The sequence below is a fragment of the Stigmatopora nigra genome, chromosome 8, assembly GCF_051989575.1.
Source record: "Stigmatopora nigra isolate UIUO_SnigA chromosome 8, RoL_Snig_1.1, whole genome shotgun sequence".
NCBI lineage: Eukaryota > Metazoa > Chordata > Actinopteri > Syngnathiformes > Syngnathidae > Stigmatopora > Stigmatopora nigra.
The window spans coordinates 14,529,644-14,550,720 of NC_135515.1; the positions used below are offsets into that span (position 1 = coordinate 14,529,644).

The 21,077-nt window shown below is 37.0% G+C and overlaps 1 protein-coding gene across 1 annotated transcript in view; it reads left to right on the forward strand.

Moving 5' to 3' along the window:
• Nucleotides 1-1,278: 1,278 nt before the first annotated feature.
• The window catches only part of LOC144200061 (uncharacterized), a 54,261-nt gene continuing 34,462 nt past the window's right edge, over nucleotides 1,279-21,077 (forward strand). Inside the window, exons 1-3 of the mRNA XM_077721946.1 lie at nucleotides 1,279-1,282; nucleotides 1,393-1,651; nucleotides 1,731-2,057. Coding sequence (XP_077578072.1) covers nucleotides 1,279-1,282; nucleotides 1,393-1,651; nucleotides 1,731-2,057 — 590 coding nt within the window. The remainder of the gene's footprint in view (nucleotides 1,283-1,392; nucleotides 1,652-1,730; nucleotides 2,058-21,077) is intronic.

The following is a 21,077-nucleotide window of genomic DNA, read 5'->3' on the forward strand; positions in this document are numbered from 1 at the left end:
GACATGTCAGCACAAATACTCAACTGTCCGACACTGATCAATTACTTTTTGCTCTGCAAATGACTGAAACGTATCTGTCCAAAGTCCTAGTGACAACTGTCAGTTTTGCCTGTATTTAAGACACATTCACTGGTCATTCGACTAGAGTTGCAAGAACATCATGCTGAACACGACTCCACTGCTATAGCTGTCATTCTCCACTTTGCAGTTTCGTTAATAAACCTATTTCCTAATTTAAATTGATCTCACTCTTTCTTAACCTGCTCCTGAAGTTGTATTTTTAGACCTAACATACTTTGGTGCCGAAACCCGAGACCCAACAGCCAACAATTGCCGGAGCCACGACAGAGCACGACGACAGCATCCTTCATTGAAAGGTTGAACCCGACGGCTGTTCATCGGAGACCGACACACCCAGAAAACGGCCAAGCTCCTGAAAGATTGCTCAACTCTCTTCCTCCAGCGGCGCCGCCCACCGGTCCCATCTACCCTTTCCTCGTAGGATTGGAACGCCCCCCCGGATATGATACCTCCGCTCCGCGCGCTGACGACACCATTGTGTCACCAGGCCACACCAAATCTGGCAACTCCTACCGACCTCAAAATTGAAGAATATTGGAACGGAAGAGGAGCTCCACAACCCCCTTCACAAACGTCGGTGACAGAAACAAGAAATGTTGAAACCTACCCAATGATGGCTGTGGCAAATCCAAGGTGAGGGGAAAACAACAACCACCCACCCTATTGATCTACCGACCCTGGACCGAGGCCAAATGCCTGGAAGCATGCAAGGGACTCGGAGATGTGGAAGAAAATGCGGAACAATGGGCCAGAAACTTCCGTGAGTTAGTAGCATCCTATCACCTAGATGGAGCTGAAGTGGAGAAAGCCTTAAGGAACTCTCTGAAACATAGATTGGCCAGAGTCAGAGAGAGATTCACAGGACGTGATGCAGGGGGAAACGTATTAGACTACGACTCCCAAGCCCTAACCGGAGAAATAGAAAAGCTACTAGGAAGAGCAGTGGCAATGTTCCAGAGACCCCCCGACTACCAAAGAATAAGGACATGTACGCAGAAAGAGGGCGAGAGTACAAATGATTACTATGCCAGATTAGAAAGCTGTGTCAAGTCCAACAGCCGCCTTATGGATGACGGCGATGAAAATGGCCCATTCCGAGTCCAGTTGAAACAATGGTTTATCGAAGGTCCCCATTCCCGGATTCATCAGAAAACACTTTGTCACCTACAAGACTGCCGCATCCGCTGACCTAATCCAATGGGCAAGCCACGCAGAAGAGAACATTCGCTCTAAGAAGGAATGGGCACAGGAGGCCGCCAGCGCACAAATGATAATCGAGGCGCTTCAAGCCACCACCATGTTTGTCGCCAGAGGATAAAGATCCCCAAGAAAATCCCCAGGACCCCGCAACATTGAACAGCAAACCCGTGATCGAATCGACAGACGATGCTACAACTGTCACCAGAGAGGACACTGGGCCCGAGACTGTCCAGAGTCTCACCTTGAGCGACAGTTTGGATTCCATTACTCAGGACCACAGAGACAACGGGAGGACAGGGAACCCCAATACGATGAACCACAATGACGCCAGAAGTCCGTCCAAGAGGACTCCCTCGAACCATCTACGAGGGTATGGGAGGACGGGGGAAACGAGGGACGAAGAAGAAATTAACCTAAGTAACAAGGAACCGCCCCCCCCCCCTTCCCAGCTATGGACCTCTCAGTCTATGCCGCGGACTTCCAATCTTTGGAAACCAACCCCGAGTACAACTCTTGGTAGGACCTCACCGCACACCAGTTTGGTTCCTGGTGGATTCAGGGGCCGATCGGACCGTCCTGTCCGACAAGGTTCCAGGAGTCAAGCCCAGCACCCTGTCCCTCCAAGTTATAGGTGTAGCCGGCGTCCCACAGAGAAGATTCTACTCCCAAGCCATCGACATGGAAGATGAGGACGGAATCAAAGTCTTTGCTTCTGTTGTCCTATGCTCCGAATGTCCGATCAACCTACTGGGACGAGATAACATGGTCCAGCTTGGGCTAAGCCTAGTGGCCACCCAAAATGGCCTCCAACCCAGGAAATTACAGACCATAAACATCTTCCACACCACCACATCTAACACCTTCTACTCTCTCGACATTGTCAGGAATGATTCTGCCAAGGTAGCTGAAAATCTGAGAGAACAGGCTGAAGATATCTGCCCAGCAGCACCAGGACAGAAACAACAAACATGGCCATTACATGTCACCCTGAAGTTCATGGGAGACCAGAGACCGGACGACAAGTGGTTAAACCAATTCTCACAGTTGCCCACTCAACGAATCATAATTAACCACGTGTATGCAACTGACCTAATGGACAACCCACTGCCTACCGGACACAGTGTCTATGGGGATGGATCATCATCAAAAACCCTGGACGGAAAAAAACACACCGTATATGCCGTGGTGACTAAAACAAAAACAACCTCAAGACAGGACGACTCCCCGGCAACTGGTCTGCCAAGCCGCAGAAATAGTGGCACTGACAGAGGCATGTAAACTATTCCAAGAACAAGACGTGACGGTGGAAAGACACAGCCCAATCTCTGCTGAATTCCTAAGAGAAATGCAAAATCATGCCCCAGAAAAAGAGAAACTGCAATGGGAAACAGAAGGAGCCATTCAAAACAAGAACAGACTCTATAAAGTAGAAAACAAGCCATGCGTCCAACGATCATTGTTTGAAGTAATTGCGAAATTGAGCCATGGGAGGAGCCATGTCTCAATAGGAGGGATGATCAGTACTGTACAACAAACAATGCATGTTCCCAGAGGTCTCCAAACTTACTTCAAAATTATTTGCAGAAACTGTCTCAACTGCTGTAGACACAACTCTCAGGGCAATGAACAACCCAAGCACGGAACAAGGCAAACAAGAACATATCCCTTCAAGGTTCTGAACATGGATTTCATCAAACTGAACCAAAGTGCTGGACTCGTCGAAAAAACCAATGGAACAGTAAAACTCAGACTCAGAAAAGTTATGGAGGACACAGGAAAACCATGGCCAGAATGCCTGAGCCTGGTAGAACCCTACATGAGAATCATTCCAACAGCACAGGGATGCACACCATTTGAGGCAGTGAACGACAGACCGTTCCACTTAACAATGTGGGAAAAAGATCTGGTGGTAGAAGAGAAAGGAGAATCAGATTCCCTCACTAAGTGGTTATGCAAACTATTCCAAGAAAGAACTGTGATGAATGCAAATCATCTGCCGACATCTTCTCTGTCTCCCACAGAGGAGGTCCTGTCCCCAGGATACCTGGTACTCGTCAAGGTGATAAAAAGAAAGTGCTGGTCTTCTCCACGTTGGAACGGACCTCACCGTGTGATTTTGGCCACACCCACCACCGTCAAAATCGAAGGAAGAGACACCTGCATACATCAATCCCACAGTAAACAAAGTACAAGAATGAAGTGGCTACTCATCATCATCACCGCTCTCTGTTCAACCACATGGGGGGACCTACCAGAACTTTGGTACACTCCCACTGGAGGGGAATGCCCCACTAGCTGGTTCCGGAAACGATCATTGGCCCTCCAGATCTGCATCCCATTAACCAAGACACCCATTGTTGTTCAAGTCCTGTTGCTCACCCTACAGTTTACTCACTTGGGATTACACGGGATTGACTCCAGTTATTTTTATTGGTACCTACAAGCTCCCAGAGTCCGAGGGGTCTGGCCAGACACCTGGGACCAGGTCCTCCTCCATACAGGCTACAAAACCATCACATGGCCCCTTTCCAAAGAAGCTACCACCATGACCGCTAACTTCACCAAGTTAGCCACCACCATCAAAGATGGTGAACATACGCTGGGGCTCACGACCAATATCCAACAAAAAGGCTGCATCAACCTATGCCTCCGACCGGACCGACCAGGAAAAGACCCCCTCTTTACTATCACCATCTGGACTACTAGTCCAGCCATGGTCCCCAAAGTGATTGGTGTGAACCCCTTCGTAAGACCCTCAGCCACACGCCTACTCAAAATCCGTCCGGCAGGAACACCTAAGCCTGACGAGATACACCCAATTCTCGCCCATGTCTAAACACAAGAAGAAAAGGACTACCACCCGATGATGAGGAACAGTTGGTACAGATACGCCGCACTGACAGCACGCGCCACAAACAATGAGGGTTGTTATGTCTGTTCCCTCATGCCTACTGCCGTAGCCCAACCACAGCTATGGGCCAACCTACAGAACGAAGAACTCGCCAACCAAACCTACAACTGTATCCTGGGTAATCTGAAAGAATCCTGTCCAGCAAAGCTCGACCGCCTACCATTGACTACAGATTTCAGGCCTACGTCAATGCATCAGTCCGACTGCAACAAGGCCGAGAAATCCAAATAACTGCCATGACCCAGATGATTATCCAGAACCGCCTTGCCCTCGACAGAATAACCGCCCAGCAGGGAGGTGTGTGTGCCATGGTAGGAGACTCATGCTGCACCTTCATCCCTGCCAATGCATTCCACTCAGTCCATGATGCCTTACAAACTATGAAGAACATACAGAACGCTATGACCAAAGATCCAGTTCCACAACAAGGATGGCTTGACTGGTTCCTCTCTGGCTCATTATGGACACATACTCTTTTGAAAGCCCTAGTACCAGTCGTAACTGTTATTGCTCTCGTGCTTGTTGTCCTAACTCATTGTTTGCCCTGCTTCTCAGCTTTAATCAAACGTACCATTAATTCCACAGTTGAACGAATCATGATTGTTGAAACCCAGCTAATGCTAACTCGTATTCACATGGAACAATCCATATCCCAATCTGACCTTGATGCTGTGCTACTGTCTGAAGCTGATTAATATGCCTTTCCCATTCTGAGACACCAGGTACCCTTCCTGGTCGGTCTAAACACCAGTTTGAAGTAATTTGTGAAGAATTTCGTTCAAAAGTAGCGTCGCTAACAAACGAGATTCCGATGTGTTTATACTCACAAACAGGAGGGATATGTAACACTAGACAAAGTCTCTTTGCAAATACTTGCTAATATTGTATTAGTTTTTGTAAGTATAACAGCATCGTAGTCATCCTTATGGCTGACATGTCAGCATGAACACCCAACTGTCCGACACTGATCAATTACTTTTTGCCGTGCAAATGACTGAAACGTATCTGTCCAAAGTCCTAGTGACAACTGTCAGTTTTGCCTGTATTTAAGACACACTCACTGGTCATTCGACTAGAGTTGCAAGAACATCACGCTGAACAGGACTCCCCTGCTATAGCTGTGACTCTCCACTTTGCAGTTTCGGTAATAAACCTATTTCCTAATTTAAATTGATATCACTCTTTCTTCACCTGCTCCTGAAGTTGTATTTTTAGATGTGAAATATATTTGTATTCTTATATTTAGTCTTGCACCCTTTTCACTATGATGTATTAAAAGTTACTAGAATAGAATTTAACTTACACCTATTGGTTAAAATGTGCACTACACCTTTTGCACCCCACCTCCTTCATTTGTATTAACGCCTCCCATTTTTATGACTTGTCTTATCTCTAATAAAACCAGGTTGTTTGTAGGGAGTTGCCGGGAATTCCAAACGGTCATTCAGGAAGATAGACCATCTTTCTGCTCTGGCTATCCTGGCTTTCCTCCTTCATATGAAGTGGTTTAAATTCTCATCACGACTGGCTGTGTGTTTCCTCTGCTCCGATATTATTGAATGTATATGGTCTTAAACCTGACATTAGACCTAACAGATCTATAGATAGAGGGAGAAAGGGAATAGGTAGAGGGATATTCATAAATAGAGGGAGAGAGGGAATGGATAGAGGGATATTCATAAATAGAGGGAGAGAGGGAATAGATAAAGGGATATTCATAAATAGAGGGAGAGAGGGAATAAATAGAGGAATATTCATAAATAGAGGGGGAGAGGGAGATTTATATATAGAGGGAGAGGGGGAGATAGAGGTTGAGAGGAGAGAGGGGGAGAGAGATATTGATAGATAGTGTGAAATAATGAGAGGGAGATTGATATATAGAGGGAGGGAGAGAGAGGGAGAGAGGTGGAGATTAATAAATACAGTGAGAGGGAGATTGATACATAGAGAGAGAGAGAGAGAGAGAGAGAGAGAGAGAGAGAGAGAGAGAGAGAGAGAGAGAAAGAGAGGAGAGGTAGTTGATAGATACAGGGAGAGAAGGGAGAGGAAGATTGGTAGATAGAGGGAGAGAAGGAGATTGATAGATAGATAGATAGAGGGAGAGAAGGAGATTGATAGATAGATAGAGAGAGAGGAAGATTGCTGGGTAGAGGGATATATGGAGAATGATATATATATATATATATATATATATATATATATATATATATATATATATATATATATATATATATATATATATATATATATATATATATATATATATATATATATATATATATATATATATATATATATATATATATATATATATATATATATATATATATATATATATATATATATATATATATATATATATATATACATACATACATACATATATATATATATATATATATATATATATATATATATATATATATATATATATATATATATATATATATATATATATATATATATATATATATATATATATATATATATATATATATATATATATATATATATATATATATATATATATATATATATATATATATATATATATATATATATATAAGGAAAGGAGGAGAGAGGCAGATGGATAGATAGAGGAAGATATGTAGCTTGATAGATAGAGGAAGAGAGGGATATTGATAGATAAATGAAGAGAGGGGGATATCTAGATAGAGGAAGAGAGGGATTGAGGGAGAGAGGGAAAGAGGGAGAGAAGAAGAGAGGGAGAGAGGGAGAGAGGGAGAGAGGGAAAGAGGGAGAGAGGGAGAGGGGGAGGGAGAGTGGGAGAAAGGGAGAGAGGGAGAGAGGGAGAGAGGGAGAGGGGGGGAGAGAGTTTGATAGATAGGGGAGAGAGGAAGATTGATAGTTAGAGGGAGAGAGGGAGAGTGGGAGATTGATATATAGAGGGAGAAAGGCGGAGAGGAAGATTGATGAAGGTAGATTGGTAGATAAAGGGAAAGCGGGAGAAAGAGATTGATAGATAGAGTGAAAGAGGGAGAGAGAGATTTATAAATAGTGAGAGAGGGAAATTGGAAAATAGGGGGTGAGAGTGGAGGAATATCAATAGATAAAGCGAGTGAGGGAGATTGAAAAATAGAGGGAGTGAGGAAGATTGATGGATATAGGGTGAAAGGGAGATAGAGAGAGGGAGTTAGGGGGAGAGATGGAGATTGATAGATAGAGGGAGAGGGAGATAAATAGATAGAGTGAGAGAGGGAAATTGATTTATAAATGGAGAGAATGGATAGGAAGATTGATAGATAGAGGGAGAGAGGGGGAGAGCAGGAGAGAGATTGATAAGTAGCGTCAGAGTGTGAGAGAGGGAGATTGACAGATAGATTGAGAGAAGGGAGAGGGACATTGATTGATAGAGGAAGATACATAGATAGTGGGAGAGAGGAATATTGATAGATAAAGGGAAACAGGGAGATTAATAGATAGAGGGAGATAGGGTAAAGAAAGATATTGATAGATAGAGTGAGAGTAAGAGAGGAAGATTGATCGATACAGGGAGAGAAGGGAGAGGAAGATTGGTATATAGAGGGAGAGAGGGAGATTGATAGACAGAGAGAGGGAGATTTATGGATAGAGGGATAGATTGATAAGATTGATAAATAAAGGAAGATATGGAGATTGATAAATAGAGGAAGAATGGGAGATTGTTAGATAGAGGGAAAGAGGGAGATTGATAGAGGGAGAGAGGGAGATTGCTTGATAGAAGGAAAGAAGGAGAGAGGGAGATTTATAGATGGAGGAAAAGAGGGAGATTGATAGATAGAGGAATAGAGGGATATTGATAGATAGAGGAAGAAATGGAGATATAGAGATAGAGGAAGAGAGAAAGATTGATAGATAGAGGGAGAGAGCAAGAAAGGAAGATTGGAAAGAAGGGAGCAAGGGAGAGAGGGAGAATGATAGGAGAGAGGAAAATTGATAGATAAACGGAGAGGAGAGAGGGAGATCGATAGATAGAGGCAGAGAGGGAGAGAGGGATATTGATAGATAAAGGAAGAGAGGGAGATTGATAGAGAGGGAGAGAGAGGGAGAGGAAGATGGATAGATAGAGGGAGAGAGGGATATTGATAGAAAGAGGGGGAGGGAGAGAAAGAGATTCATAGATAGAGGAAGAGAGCAAGATTGATAGATAGAGGAAGAGAGTGAGATTGATAGAAAAACAGAGAGAGGGAGAGAGGAAGATTGAAATATAGAGGAAGAGGGAGATTGATAGATAGATGAGGAGAGGGAGAGAAAAAGATTGATAGATACAGGCTAGACTTAAGATCCCTTCAAAGTAACACAATTGTATTCTATTAAAACCATGAATGTGGAAGTGAAAATTGTAAATCATGTGGCATCTTCTATGAGGGAAATTGTAAAATTCATAGATTTTAAGTCAATTTTAAGCGTACTGCTTACATGCAGTCCTGTCAAACTGCATGGTCATTAAAGGGCCTCAGTGGTTGCAGGTTTTCATTCCAACTGATTGTTTGCTAGTGTAATAAGGTGAAATAAGTCAGGTGCTTCCTGTTTGAGAAGATATCTCATTTGTGAAACTGTTGGCACTGAATCGATTGGTACAAAGACCAGGGCTCACTACGGAATTGGTTTGACACCCCTGGATTACCCACTATTTCCGATTGTCTCCCTTATGAGCCTCCAGCCACTTTAGCATGAGTTTTGTCTACTCGCCAGCCACTTTTATTCTTTAAATCAATGCGATGCAATCTACCGTAGCATTTTTTTTAATGTAGGTGTATAGGTAATTCCAACATCTTCAATACACCTCTTTAAACCGAATAACCATAAAGTCTTGAACGCAGACGACAGGACAAGAAAGTTATATTCAACCTAAAAAATAACGATCTTCCTAATACAAATCATGTCGTATGGTCAAAAAACTGTGACGCTATAAGAAGGCGGTTTCAACTGACTGGAGATACTTGGGTCACACCTCTCAACAACGAGATTTGGGTCACATGACCAACCCCACGTCAACAATTCTAAATAAATGCTTTTATCTCCCGTGTCTCTGTCTATACTTTTGAACTAATGAATTCTAAGTGTAATTATGCAATGAAATCATCGCAATGATCAAATATGAAAATCTTAACGGTACAATATACAAAACATTATACCAATAAGGAACATGACTCAATCAATCCGATTGGCCCTTATAATGCACCTTTTTTGCTTAACCCACTTTTGTTTTCGACATCCTTAATTTCTTTATATCGTGTCTTTGTCATGTACTTTATATTTATTTATGAACTTTAGTGAGACAAACTGTGGCAACAAGACAACATAGTGCCATCCAATTACAGGGTACAATGAAACACACGACCACTCACGCCCAGAAGTACTATACCGCTGAGTGCGAATTCACTGCCCCACTAATGTCAGACGGAAGAACCACTCCATCAGTTGTTGGCATTATTTAAAATTAGTCAACATATAATATGCACTTAAAAAATGTGCCTAAAGTGTAATTTGTCTTTGGATATAAACCTAATTTAAAAAATCTCAATGACAAAACGCATGTTTTATTTAATGTGTGCCTGTGTCCGTTAGATGGCAGTGTAACTCCAATTCTGAAAAATGTCTTCGAATGCCTTTTTTTTACGACTGCCTTTGTTTTCTTAAAGACGGTACAATTGTAAAGAGAGCCGATTTTAGTGAAGGCAAATAATTCAAAGAATTGATTAATTACCAAAGAACTAGCCTCTACTTTATAATTTGATTGCATACGTGTGTGGTGAATTGAAGTAGCTCACACAAATACTGACCTACTATAAAAACCTGCTTCCAACACTAAAGATAGTTCAAAACCCCGAAATTTTGATTTGATAATTCTTGATGATTTTACCAGATCATCGGCAACAATATTTTCAGTTTCTCATATCAGAGGCTTAGTTTGTTTGAACAAGTGCATCTGGATCATCTGTCTTATGTCAATGTGTGCTTCTGAAACTGAGACCGCACCTGTAAGAGGTGTTGCTCTTCTCACTTGCCCTGCGACTTCCAGCTGCGTGTCTGCTGCACCCCCACAGGATGCCTGAGGTTACCTCATGCTGACCTGTTTAATTGTCTACCTTCCAGTAGGCTGGCGGTTGACTGAGTGCTCCGAATGTAAAATGACAGTAGACAATTAAAATCTGAAAATATTCAGATTACTTAAACCCCTAACTTCATGTTCATTAATTGGGGTGCCCAAGCTTTTTTTTGCACTTTAAACCAGTTTTATGTATGAACATGTTTCTACCGGATCAACGTCATCGTCATCATCGTCATCATCGTCATCGTCGTCCTCGTCATCATAATACTAATACTAATCCTAATACTAATCCTAATACTAATCCTAATACTAATCCTAATACTAATCCTAATACTAATCCTAATACTAATCCTAATACTAATCCTAATACTAATCCTAATACTAATCCTAATACTAATCCTAATACTAATCCTAATACTAATCCTAATACTAATCCTAATACTAATCCTAATACTAATCCTAATACTAATCCTAATACTAATCCTAATACTAATCCTAATACTAATCCTAATACTAATCCTAATACTAATCCTAATACTAATCCTAATACTAATCCTAATACTAATCCTAATACTAATCCTAATACTAATCCTAATACTAATCCTAATACTAATCCTAATACTAATCCTAATACTAATCCTAATACTAATCCTAATACTAATCCTAATACTAATCCTAATACTAATCCTAATACTAATCCTAATACTAATCCTAATACTAATCCTAATACTAATCCTAATACTAATCCTAATACTAATCCTAATACTAATCCTAATACTAATCCTAATACTAATCCTAATACTAATCCTAATACTAATCCTAATACTAATCCTAATACTAATCCTAATACTAATCCTAATACTAATCCTAATACTAATCCTAATACTAATCCTAATACTAATCCTAATACTAATCCTAATACTAATCCTAATACTAATCCTAATACTAATCCTAATACTAATCCTAATACTAATCCTAATACTAATCCTAATACTAATCCTAATACTAATCCTAATACTAATCCTAATACTAATCCAAATACTAATCCTAATACTAATCCTAATACTAATCCTAATACTAATCCTAATACTAATCCTAATACTAATCCTAATACTAATCCTAATACTAATCCTAATACTAATCCTAATACTAATCCTAATACTAATCCTAATACTAATCCTAATACTAATCCTAATACTAATCCTAATACTAATCCTAATACTAATCCTAATCCTAATACTAATCCTAATCCTAATCCTAATCCTAAAGCTAATCCTAATGCTAATGCTAATGCTAATGCTAATGCTAATACTAATGCTAATACTAATACTAATACTAATACTAATACTAATACTAATACTAATACTAATACTAATACTAATACTAATACTAATACTAATACTAATACTAATACTAATACTAATCCTAATACTAATCCTAATACTAATCCTAATACTAATCCTAATACTAATCCTAATACTAATCCTAATACTAATCCTAATACTAATCCTAATACTAATCCTAATACTAATCCTAATACTAATCCTAATACTAATCCTAATACTAATCCTAATACTAATCCTAATACTAATCCTAATACTAATCCTAATACTAATCCTAATACTAATCCTAATACTAATCCTAATACTAATCCTAATACTAATCCTAATACTAATCCTAATAATAATCCTAATACTAATACTAATCCTAATACTAATCCTAATACTAATCCTAATACTAATCCTAATACTAATCCTAATACTAATCCTAATACTAATCCTAATACTAATCCTAATACTAATCCTAATACTAATCCTAATACTAATCCTAATACTAATCCTAATACTAATCCTAATACTAATCCTAATACTAATACTAATACTAATACTAATACTAATACTAATACTAATACTAATACTAATACTAATACTAATACTAATACTAATACTAATACTAAGACTACTACTACTACTACTACTACTACTGCTAGTACTACTACTACTACTCCTAATACTAATGATAGTGATAGTGATAGTAGTAGTAGTGATAGTGATAGTAGTGATAGGGATAGTAGTGATAGGGATAGTAGTGATAGGGATAGTAGTGATAGTGATGGTAGTGATAGTGATGGTAGTGATAGTAGTGATAGTAGTGATAGTGATAGTAGTGATAGTGATAGTAGTGATAGTGATAGTAGTGATAGTGATAGTAGTGATAGTAGTGATAGTGATAGTAGTGATGGTGATAGTAGAGATAGTAGTGATAGTGATAGTAGTGATAAGGATAGTAGTGATAGTGATAGTAGTGATAGTGATGGTAGTGATAGTGATGGTAGTGATAGTGATGGTAGTGATAGTGATAGTAGTGATAGTGATAGTAGTGATAGTGATAGTAGTGATAGTGATAGTAGTGATAGTAGTGATAGTGATAGTAGTGATAGTGATAGTGATAGTAGTGATAGTAGTGATAGTGATAGTAGTGATAGTGATAGTAGTGATAGTGATAGTAGTGATAGTGATAGTAGAGATAGTAGTGATAGTGATAGTAGTGATAGTGATAGTAGTGATAGTGATAGTAGTGATAGTGATAGTAGTGATAGTGATAGTAGTGATAGTGATAGTAGTGATAGTGATAGTAGTGATAGTGATAGTAGTGATAGTGATAGTAGTGATAGTAGTGATAGTGATAGTAGTGATAGTGATAGTAGTGATAGTAGTGATAGTAGTGATAGTGATAGTAGTGATAGTGATAGTAGTGATAGTGATAGTGATAGTAGTGATAGTGATAGTAGAGATAGTAGTGATAGTGATAGTAGTGATAGTGATAGTAGTGATAGTGATAGTAGTGATAGTGATAGTAGTGATAGTGATAGTAGTGATAGTGATAGTAGTGATAGTGATAGTAGTGATAGTGATAGTAGAGATAGTAGTGATAGTGATAGTAGTGATAATGATAGTAGTGGTGATAGTGATAGTAGTGATAGTGATAGTAGTGATAGTGATAGTAGTGATAGTGATAGTAGTGATAGTAGTGATAGTGATAGTAGTGATAGTGATAGTAGTGATAGTAGTGATAGTAGTGATAGTGATAGTAGTGATAGTGATAGTAGTGATAGTGATAGTAGAGATAGTAGTGATAGTGATAATAGTGATAGTGATAGTAGTGATAGTGATAGTAGTGATAGTGATAGTAGTGATAGTAGTGATAGTGATAGTAGTGATAGTTATGGTAGTGATAGTGATGGTAGTGATAGTGATGGTAGTGATAGTGATAGTAGTGATAGTGATAGTAGTGATAGTGATAGTAGTGATAGTGATAGTGATAGTAGTGATAGTAGTGATAGTGATAGTAGTGATAGTGATAGTAGTGATAGTAGTGATAGTAGTGATAGTGATAGTAGTGATAGTAGTGATAGTAGTGATAGTGATAGTAGAGATAGTAGTGATAGTGATAGTAGTGACTGCTAGTACTACTACTACTACTCTTAATACTAATGATAGTGATAGTGATAGTAGTAGTAGTGATAGTGATAGTAGTGATAGGGATAGTAGTGATAGGGATAGTAGTGATAGGGATAGTAGTGATAGTGATAGTAGTGATAGTGATGGTAGTGATAGTGATGGTAGTGATAGTGATGGTAGTGATAGTGATAGTAGTGATAGTGATAGTAGTGATAGTGATAGTAGTGATAGTGATAGTAGTGATAGTGATAGTAGTGATAGTGATAGTAGTGATAGTAGTGATAGTGATAGTAGTGATAGTGATAGTAGTGATAGTGATAGTAGAGATAGTAGTGATAGTGATAGTAGTGATAGTGATAGTAGTGATAGTGATAGTAGTGATAGTGATAGTAGTGATAGTGATAGTAGTGATAGTGATAGTAGAGATAGTGATAGTAGTGATAGTGATAGTAGTGATAGTGATGGTAGTGATAGTGATGGTAGTGATAGTGATGGTAGTGATAGTGATAGTAGTGATAGTGATAGTAGTGATAATGATAGTAGTGATAGTGATAGTAGTGATAGTGATAGTAGTGATAGTGATAGTAGTGATAGTAGTGATAGTAGTGATAGTGATAGTAGTGATAGTAGTGATAGTGATAGTAGTGATAGTGATAGTAGAGATAGTAGTGATAGTGATAGTAGTGATAGTGATAGTAGTGATAGTGATAGTAGTGATAGTGATAGTAGTGATAGTGATAGTAGTGATAGTGATAGTAGTGATAGTGATAGTAGTGATAGTGATAGTAGTGATAGTGATAGTAGTGATAGTGATAGTAGTGATAGTGATAGTAGTGATAGTGATAGTAGTGATAGTGATAGTAGTGATAGTGATAGTAGTGATAGTGATAGTAGAGATAGTAGTGATAGTGATAGTAGTGATAGTGATAGTAGTGATAGTGATAGTAGTGATAGTGATAGTAGTGATAGTGATAGTAGTGATAGTGATAGTAGTGATAGTAGTGATAGTGATAGTAGTGATAGTAGTGATAGTGATAGTAGTGATAGTGATAGTAGTGATAGTGATAGTAGTGATAGTGATAGTAGAGATAGTAGTGATAGTGATAGTAGTGATAGTGATAGTAGTGATAGTGATAGTAGTGATAGTGATAGTAGTGATAGTGATAGTAGTGATAGTGATAGTAGTGATAGTGATAGTAGTGATAGTGATAGTAGTGATAGTGATAGTAGTGATAGTGATAGTAGTGATAGTAGTGATAGTAGTGATAGTGATAGTAGTGATAGTGATAGTAGTGATAGTGATAGTAGAGATAGTAGTGATAGTGATAATAGTGATAGTGATAGTAGTGATAGTGATAGTAGTGATAGTGATAGTAGTGATAGTGATAGTAGTGATAGTAGTGATAGTGATAGTAGTGATAGTGATGGTAGTGATAGTGATGGTAGTGATAGTGATAGTAGTGATAGTGATAGTAGTGATAGTGATAGTAGTGATAGTGATAGTAGTGATAGTGATAGTAGTGATAGTGATAGTAGTGATAGTGATAGTAGTGATAGTAGTGATAGTAGTGATAATGATAGTAGTGATAGTAGTGATAGTAGTGATAGTGATAGTAGAGATAGTAGTGATAGTGATAGTAGTGACTGCTAGTACTACTACTACTACTCTTAATACTAATGATAGTGATAGTGATAGTAGTAGTAGTGATAGTGATAGTAGTGATAGGGATAGTAGTGATAGGGATAGTAGTGATAGGGATAGTAGTGATAGTGATAGTAGTGATAGTGATGGTAGTGATAGTGATGGTAGTGATAGTGATGGTAGTGATAGTGATAGTAGTGATAGTGATAGTAGTGATAGTGATAGTAGTGATAGTGATAGTAGTGATAGTGATAGTAGTGATAGTGATAGTAGTGATAGTAGTGATAGTGATAGTAGTGATAGTGATAGTAGAGATAGTAGTGATAGTGATAGTAGTGATAGTGATAGTAGTGATAGTGATAGTAGTGATAGTGATAGTAGTGATAGTGATAGTAGTGATAGTGATAGTAGTGATAGTGATAGTAGTGATAGTGATAGTAGAGATAGTGATAGTAGTGATAGTGATAGTAGTGATAGTGATAGTAGTGATAGTGATAGTAGTGATAGTGATAGTAGTGATAGTGATAGTAGTGATAGTGATAGTAGTGATAGTGATAGTAGTGATAGTGATAGTAGTGATAGTAGTGATAGTGATAGTAGTGATAGTGATAGTGATAGTAGTGATAGTGATAGTAGAGATAGTGATAGTAGTGATAGTGATAGTAGTGATAGTGATAGTAGTGATAGTGATAGTAGTGATAGTGATGGTAGTGATAGTGATGGTAGTGATAGTGATGGTAGTGATAGTGAAAGTAGTGATAGTGATAGTAGTGATAGTGATAGTAGTGATAGTGATAGTAGTGATAGTGATAGTAGTGATAGTGATAGTAGTGATAGTAGTGATAGTGATAGTAGTGATAGTAGTGATAGTAGTGATCACCTTTTTTGCTTAACCCACTTTTGTTTTCGACATCCTTAATTTCTTTATATCGTGTCTTTGTCATGTACTTTATATTTATTTATGAACTTTAGTGAGACAAACTGTGGCAACAAGACAACATAGTGCCATCCAATTACAGGGTACAATGAAACACACGACCACTCACGCCCAGAAGTACTATACCGCTGAGTGCGAATTCACTGCCCCACTAATGTCAGACGGAAGAACCACTCCATCAGTTGTTGGCATTATTTAAAATTAGTCAACATATAATATGCACTTAAAAAATGTGCCTAAAGTGTAATTTGTCTTTGGATATAAACCTAATTTAAAAAATCTCAATGACAAAACGCATGTTTTATTTAATGTGTGCCTGTGTCCGTTAGATGGCAGTGTAACTCCAATTCTAACTCCAATTCTGAAAAATGTCTTCGAATGCCTTTTTTTTACGACTGCCTTTGTTTTCTTAAAGACGGTACAATTGTAAAGAGAGCCGATTTTAGTGAAGGCAAATAATTCAAAGAATTGATTAATTACCAAAGAACTAGCCTCTACTTTATAATTTGATTGCATACGTGTGTGGTGAATTGAAGTAGCTCACACAAATACTGACCTACTATAAAAACCTGCTTCCAACACTAAAGATAGTTCAAAACCCCGAAATTTTGATTTGATAATTCTTGATGATTTTACCAGATCATCGGCAACAATATTTTCAGTTTCTCATATCAGAGGCTTAGTTTGTTTGAACAAGTGCATCTGGATCATCTGTCTTATGTCAATGTGTGCTTCTGAAACTGAGACCGCACCTGTAAGAGGTGTTGCTCTTCTCACTTGCCCTGCGACTTCCAGCTGCGTGTCTGCTGCACCCCCACAGGATGCCTGAGGTTACCTCATGCTGACCTGTTTAATTGTCTACCTTCCAGTAGGCTGGCGGTTGACTGAGTGCTCCGAATGTAAAATGACAGTAGACAATTAAAATCTGAAAATATTCAGATTACTTAAACCCCTAACTTCATGTTCATTAATTGGGGTGCCCAAGCTTTTTTTTGCACTTTAAACCAGTTTTATGTATGAACATGTTTCTACCGGATCAACGTCATCGTCATCATCGTCATCATCGTCATCGTCGTCCTCGTCATCATAATACTAATACTAATCCTAATACTAATCCTAATACTAATCCTAATACTAATCCTAATACTAATCCTAATACTAATCCTAATACTAATCCTAATACTAATCCTAATACTAATCCTAATACTAATCCTAATACTAATCCTAATACTAATCCTAATACTAATCCTAATACTAATCCTAATACTAATCCTAATACTAATCCTAATACTAATCCTAATACTAATCCTAATACTAATCCTAATACTAATCCTAATACTAATCCTAATACTAATCCTAATACTAATCCTAATACTAATCCTAATACTAATCCTAATACTAATCCTAATACTAATCCTAATACTAATCCTAATACTAATCCTAATACTAATCCTAATACTAATCCTAATACTAATCCTAATACTAATCCTAATACTAATCCTAATACTAATCCTAATACTAATCCTAATACTAATCCTAATACTAATCCTAATACTAATCCTAATACTAATCCTAATACTAATCCTAATACTAATCCTAATACTAATCCTAATACTAATCCTAATACTAATCCTAATACTAATCCTAATACTAATCCTAATACTAATCCTAATACTAATCCTAATACTAATCCTAATACTAATCCTAATACTAATCCTAATACTAATCCTAATACTAATCCTAATACTAATCCTAATACTAATCCTAATACTAATCCTAATACTAATCCTAATACTAATCCTAATACTAATCCTAATACTAATCCTAATACTAATCCTAATACTAATCCAAATACTAATCCTAATACTAATCCTAATACTAATCCTAATACTAATCCTAATACTAATCCTAATACTAATCCTAATACTAATCCTAATACTAATCCTAATACTAATCCTAATACTAATCCTAATACTAATCCTAATACTAATCCTAATACTAATCCTAATACTAATCCTAATACTAATCCTAATCCTAATACTAATCCTAATCCTAATCCTAAAGCTAATCCTAAAGCTAATCCTAATGCTAATGCTAATGCTAATGCTAATGCTAATACTAATGCTAATACTAATACTAATACTAATACTAATACTAATACTAATACTAATACTAATACTAATACTAATACTAATACTAATACTAATACTAATACTAATCCTAATACTAATCCTAATACTAATCCTAATACTAATCCTAATACTAATCCTAATACTAATCCTAATACTAATCCTAATACTAATCCTAATACTAATCCTAATACTAATCCTAATACTAATCCTAATACTAATCCTAATACTAATCCTAATACTAATCCTAATACTAATCCTAATACTAATCCTAATACTAATCCTAATACTAATCCTAATACTAATCCTAATACTAATCCTAATACTAATCCTAATACTAATCCTAATAATAATCCTAATACTAATACTAATCCTAATACTAATCCTAATACTAATCCTAATACTAATCCTAATACTAATCCTAATACTAATCCTAATACTAATCCTAATACTAATCCTAATACTAATCCTAATACTAATCCTAATACTAATCCTAATACTAATCCTAATACTAATCCTAATACTAATCCTAATACTAATACTAATACTAATACTAATACTAATACTAATACTAATACTAATACTAATACTAATACTAATACTAATACTAATACTAATACTAAGACTACTACTACTACTACTACTACTACTGCTAGTACTACTACTACTACTCCTAATACTAATGATAGTGATAGTGATAGTAGTAGTAGTGATAGTGATAGTAGTGATAGGGATAGTAGTGATAGGGATAGTAGTGATAGGGATAGTAGTGATAGTGATGGTAGTGATAGTGATGGTAGTGATAGTAGTGATAGTAGTGATAGTGATAGTAGTGATAGTGATAGTAGTGATAGTGATAGTAGTGATAGTGATAGTAGTGATAGTAGTGATAGTGATAGTAGTGATGGTGATAGTAGAGATAGTAGTGATAGTGATAGTAGTGATAAGGATAGTAGTGATAGTGATAGTAGTGATAGTGATGGTAGTGATAGTGATGGTAGTGATAGTGATGGTAGTGATAGTGATAGTAGTGATAGTGATAGTAGTGATAGTGATAGTAGTGATAGTGATAGTAGTGATAGTAGTGATAGTGATAGTAGTGATAGTGATAGTGATAGTAGTGATAGTAGTGATAGTGATAGTAGTGATAGTGATAGTAGTGATAGTGATAGTAGTGATAGTGATAGTAGAGATAGTAGTGATAGTGATAGTAGTGATAGTGATAGTAGTGATAGTGATAGTAGTGATAGTGATAGTAGTGATAGTGATAGTAGTGATAGTGATAGTAGTGATAGTGATAGTAGTGATAGTGATAGTAGTGATAGTGATAGTAGTGATAGTGATAGTAGTGATAGTGATAGTAGTGATAGTAGTGATAGTGATAGTAGTGATAGTGATAGTAGTGATAGTAGTGATAGTAGTGATAGTGATAGTAGTGATAGTGATAGTAGTGATAGTGATAGTGATAGTAGTGATAGTGATAGTAGAGATAGTAGTGATAGTGATAGTAGTGATAGTGATAGTAGTGATAGTGATAGTAGTGATAGTGATAGTAGTGATAGTGATAGTAGTGATAGTGATAGTAGTGATAGTGATAGTAGTGATAGTGATAGTAGAGATAGTAGTGATAGTGATAGTAGTGATAATGATAGTAGTGATAGTGATAGTAGTGATAGTGATAGTAGTGATAGTGATAGTAGTGATAGTGATAGTAGTGATAGTGATAGTAGTGATAGTAGTGATAGTGATAGTAGTGATAGTGATAGTAGTGATAGTAGTGATAGTAGTGATAGTGATAGTAGTGATAGTGATAGTAGTGATAGTGATAGTAGAGATAGTAGTGATAGTGATAATAGTGATAGTGATAGTAGTGATAGTGATAGTAGTGATAGTGATAGTAGTGATAGTAGTGATAGTGATAGTAGTGATAGTTATGGTAGTGATAGTGATGGTAGTGATAGTGATGGTAGTGATAGTGATAGTAGTGATAGTGATAGTAGTGATAGTGATAGTAGTGATAGTGATAGTGATAGTAGTGATAGTAGTGATAGTGATAGTAGTGATAGTGATAGTAGTGATAGTAGTGATAGTAGTGATAGTGATAGTAGTGATAGTAGTGATAGTAGTGATAGTGATAGTAGAGATAGTAGTGATAGTGATAGTAGTGACTGCTAGTACTACTACTACTACTCTTAATACTAATGATAGTGATAGTGATAGTAGTAGTAGTGATAGTGATAGTAGTGATAGGGATAGTAGTGATAGGGATAGTAGTGATAGGGATAGTAGTGATAGTGATAGTAGTGATAGTGATGGTAGTGATAGTGATGGTAGTGATAGTGATGGTAGTGATAGTGATAGTAGTGATAGTGATAGTAGTGATAGTGATAGTAGTGATAGTGATAGTAGTGATAGTGATAGTAGTGATAGTGATAGTAGTGATAGTAGTGATAGTGATAGTAGTGATAGTGATAGTAGTGATAGTGATAGTAGAGATAGTAGTGATAGTGATAGTAGTGATAGTGATAGTAGTGATAGTGATAGTAGTGATAGTGATAGTAGTGATAGTGATAGTAGTGATAGTGATAGTAGAGATAGTGATAGTAGTGATAGTGATAGTAGTGATAGTGATGGTAGTGATAGTGATGGTAGTGATAGTGA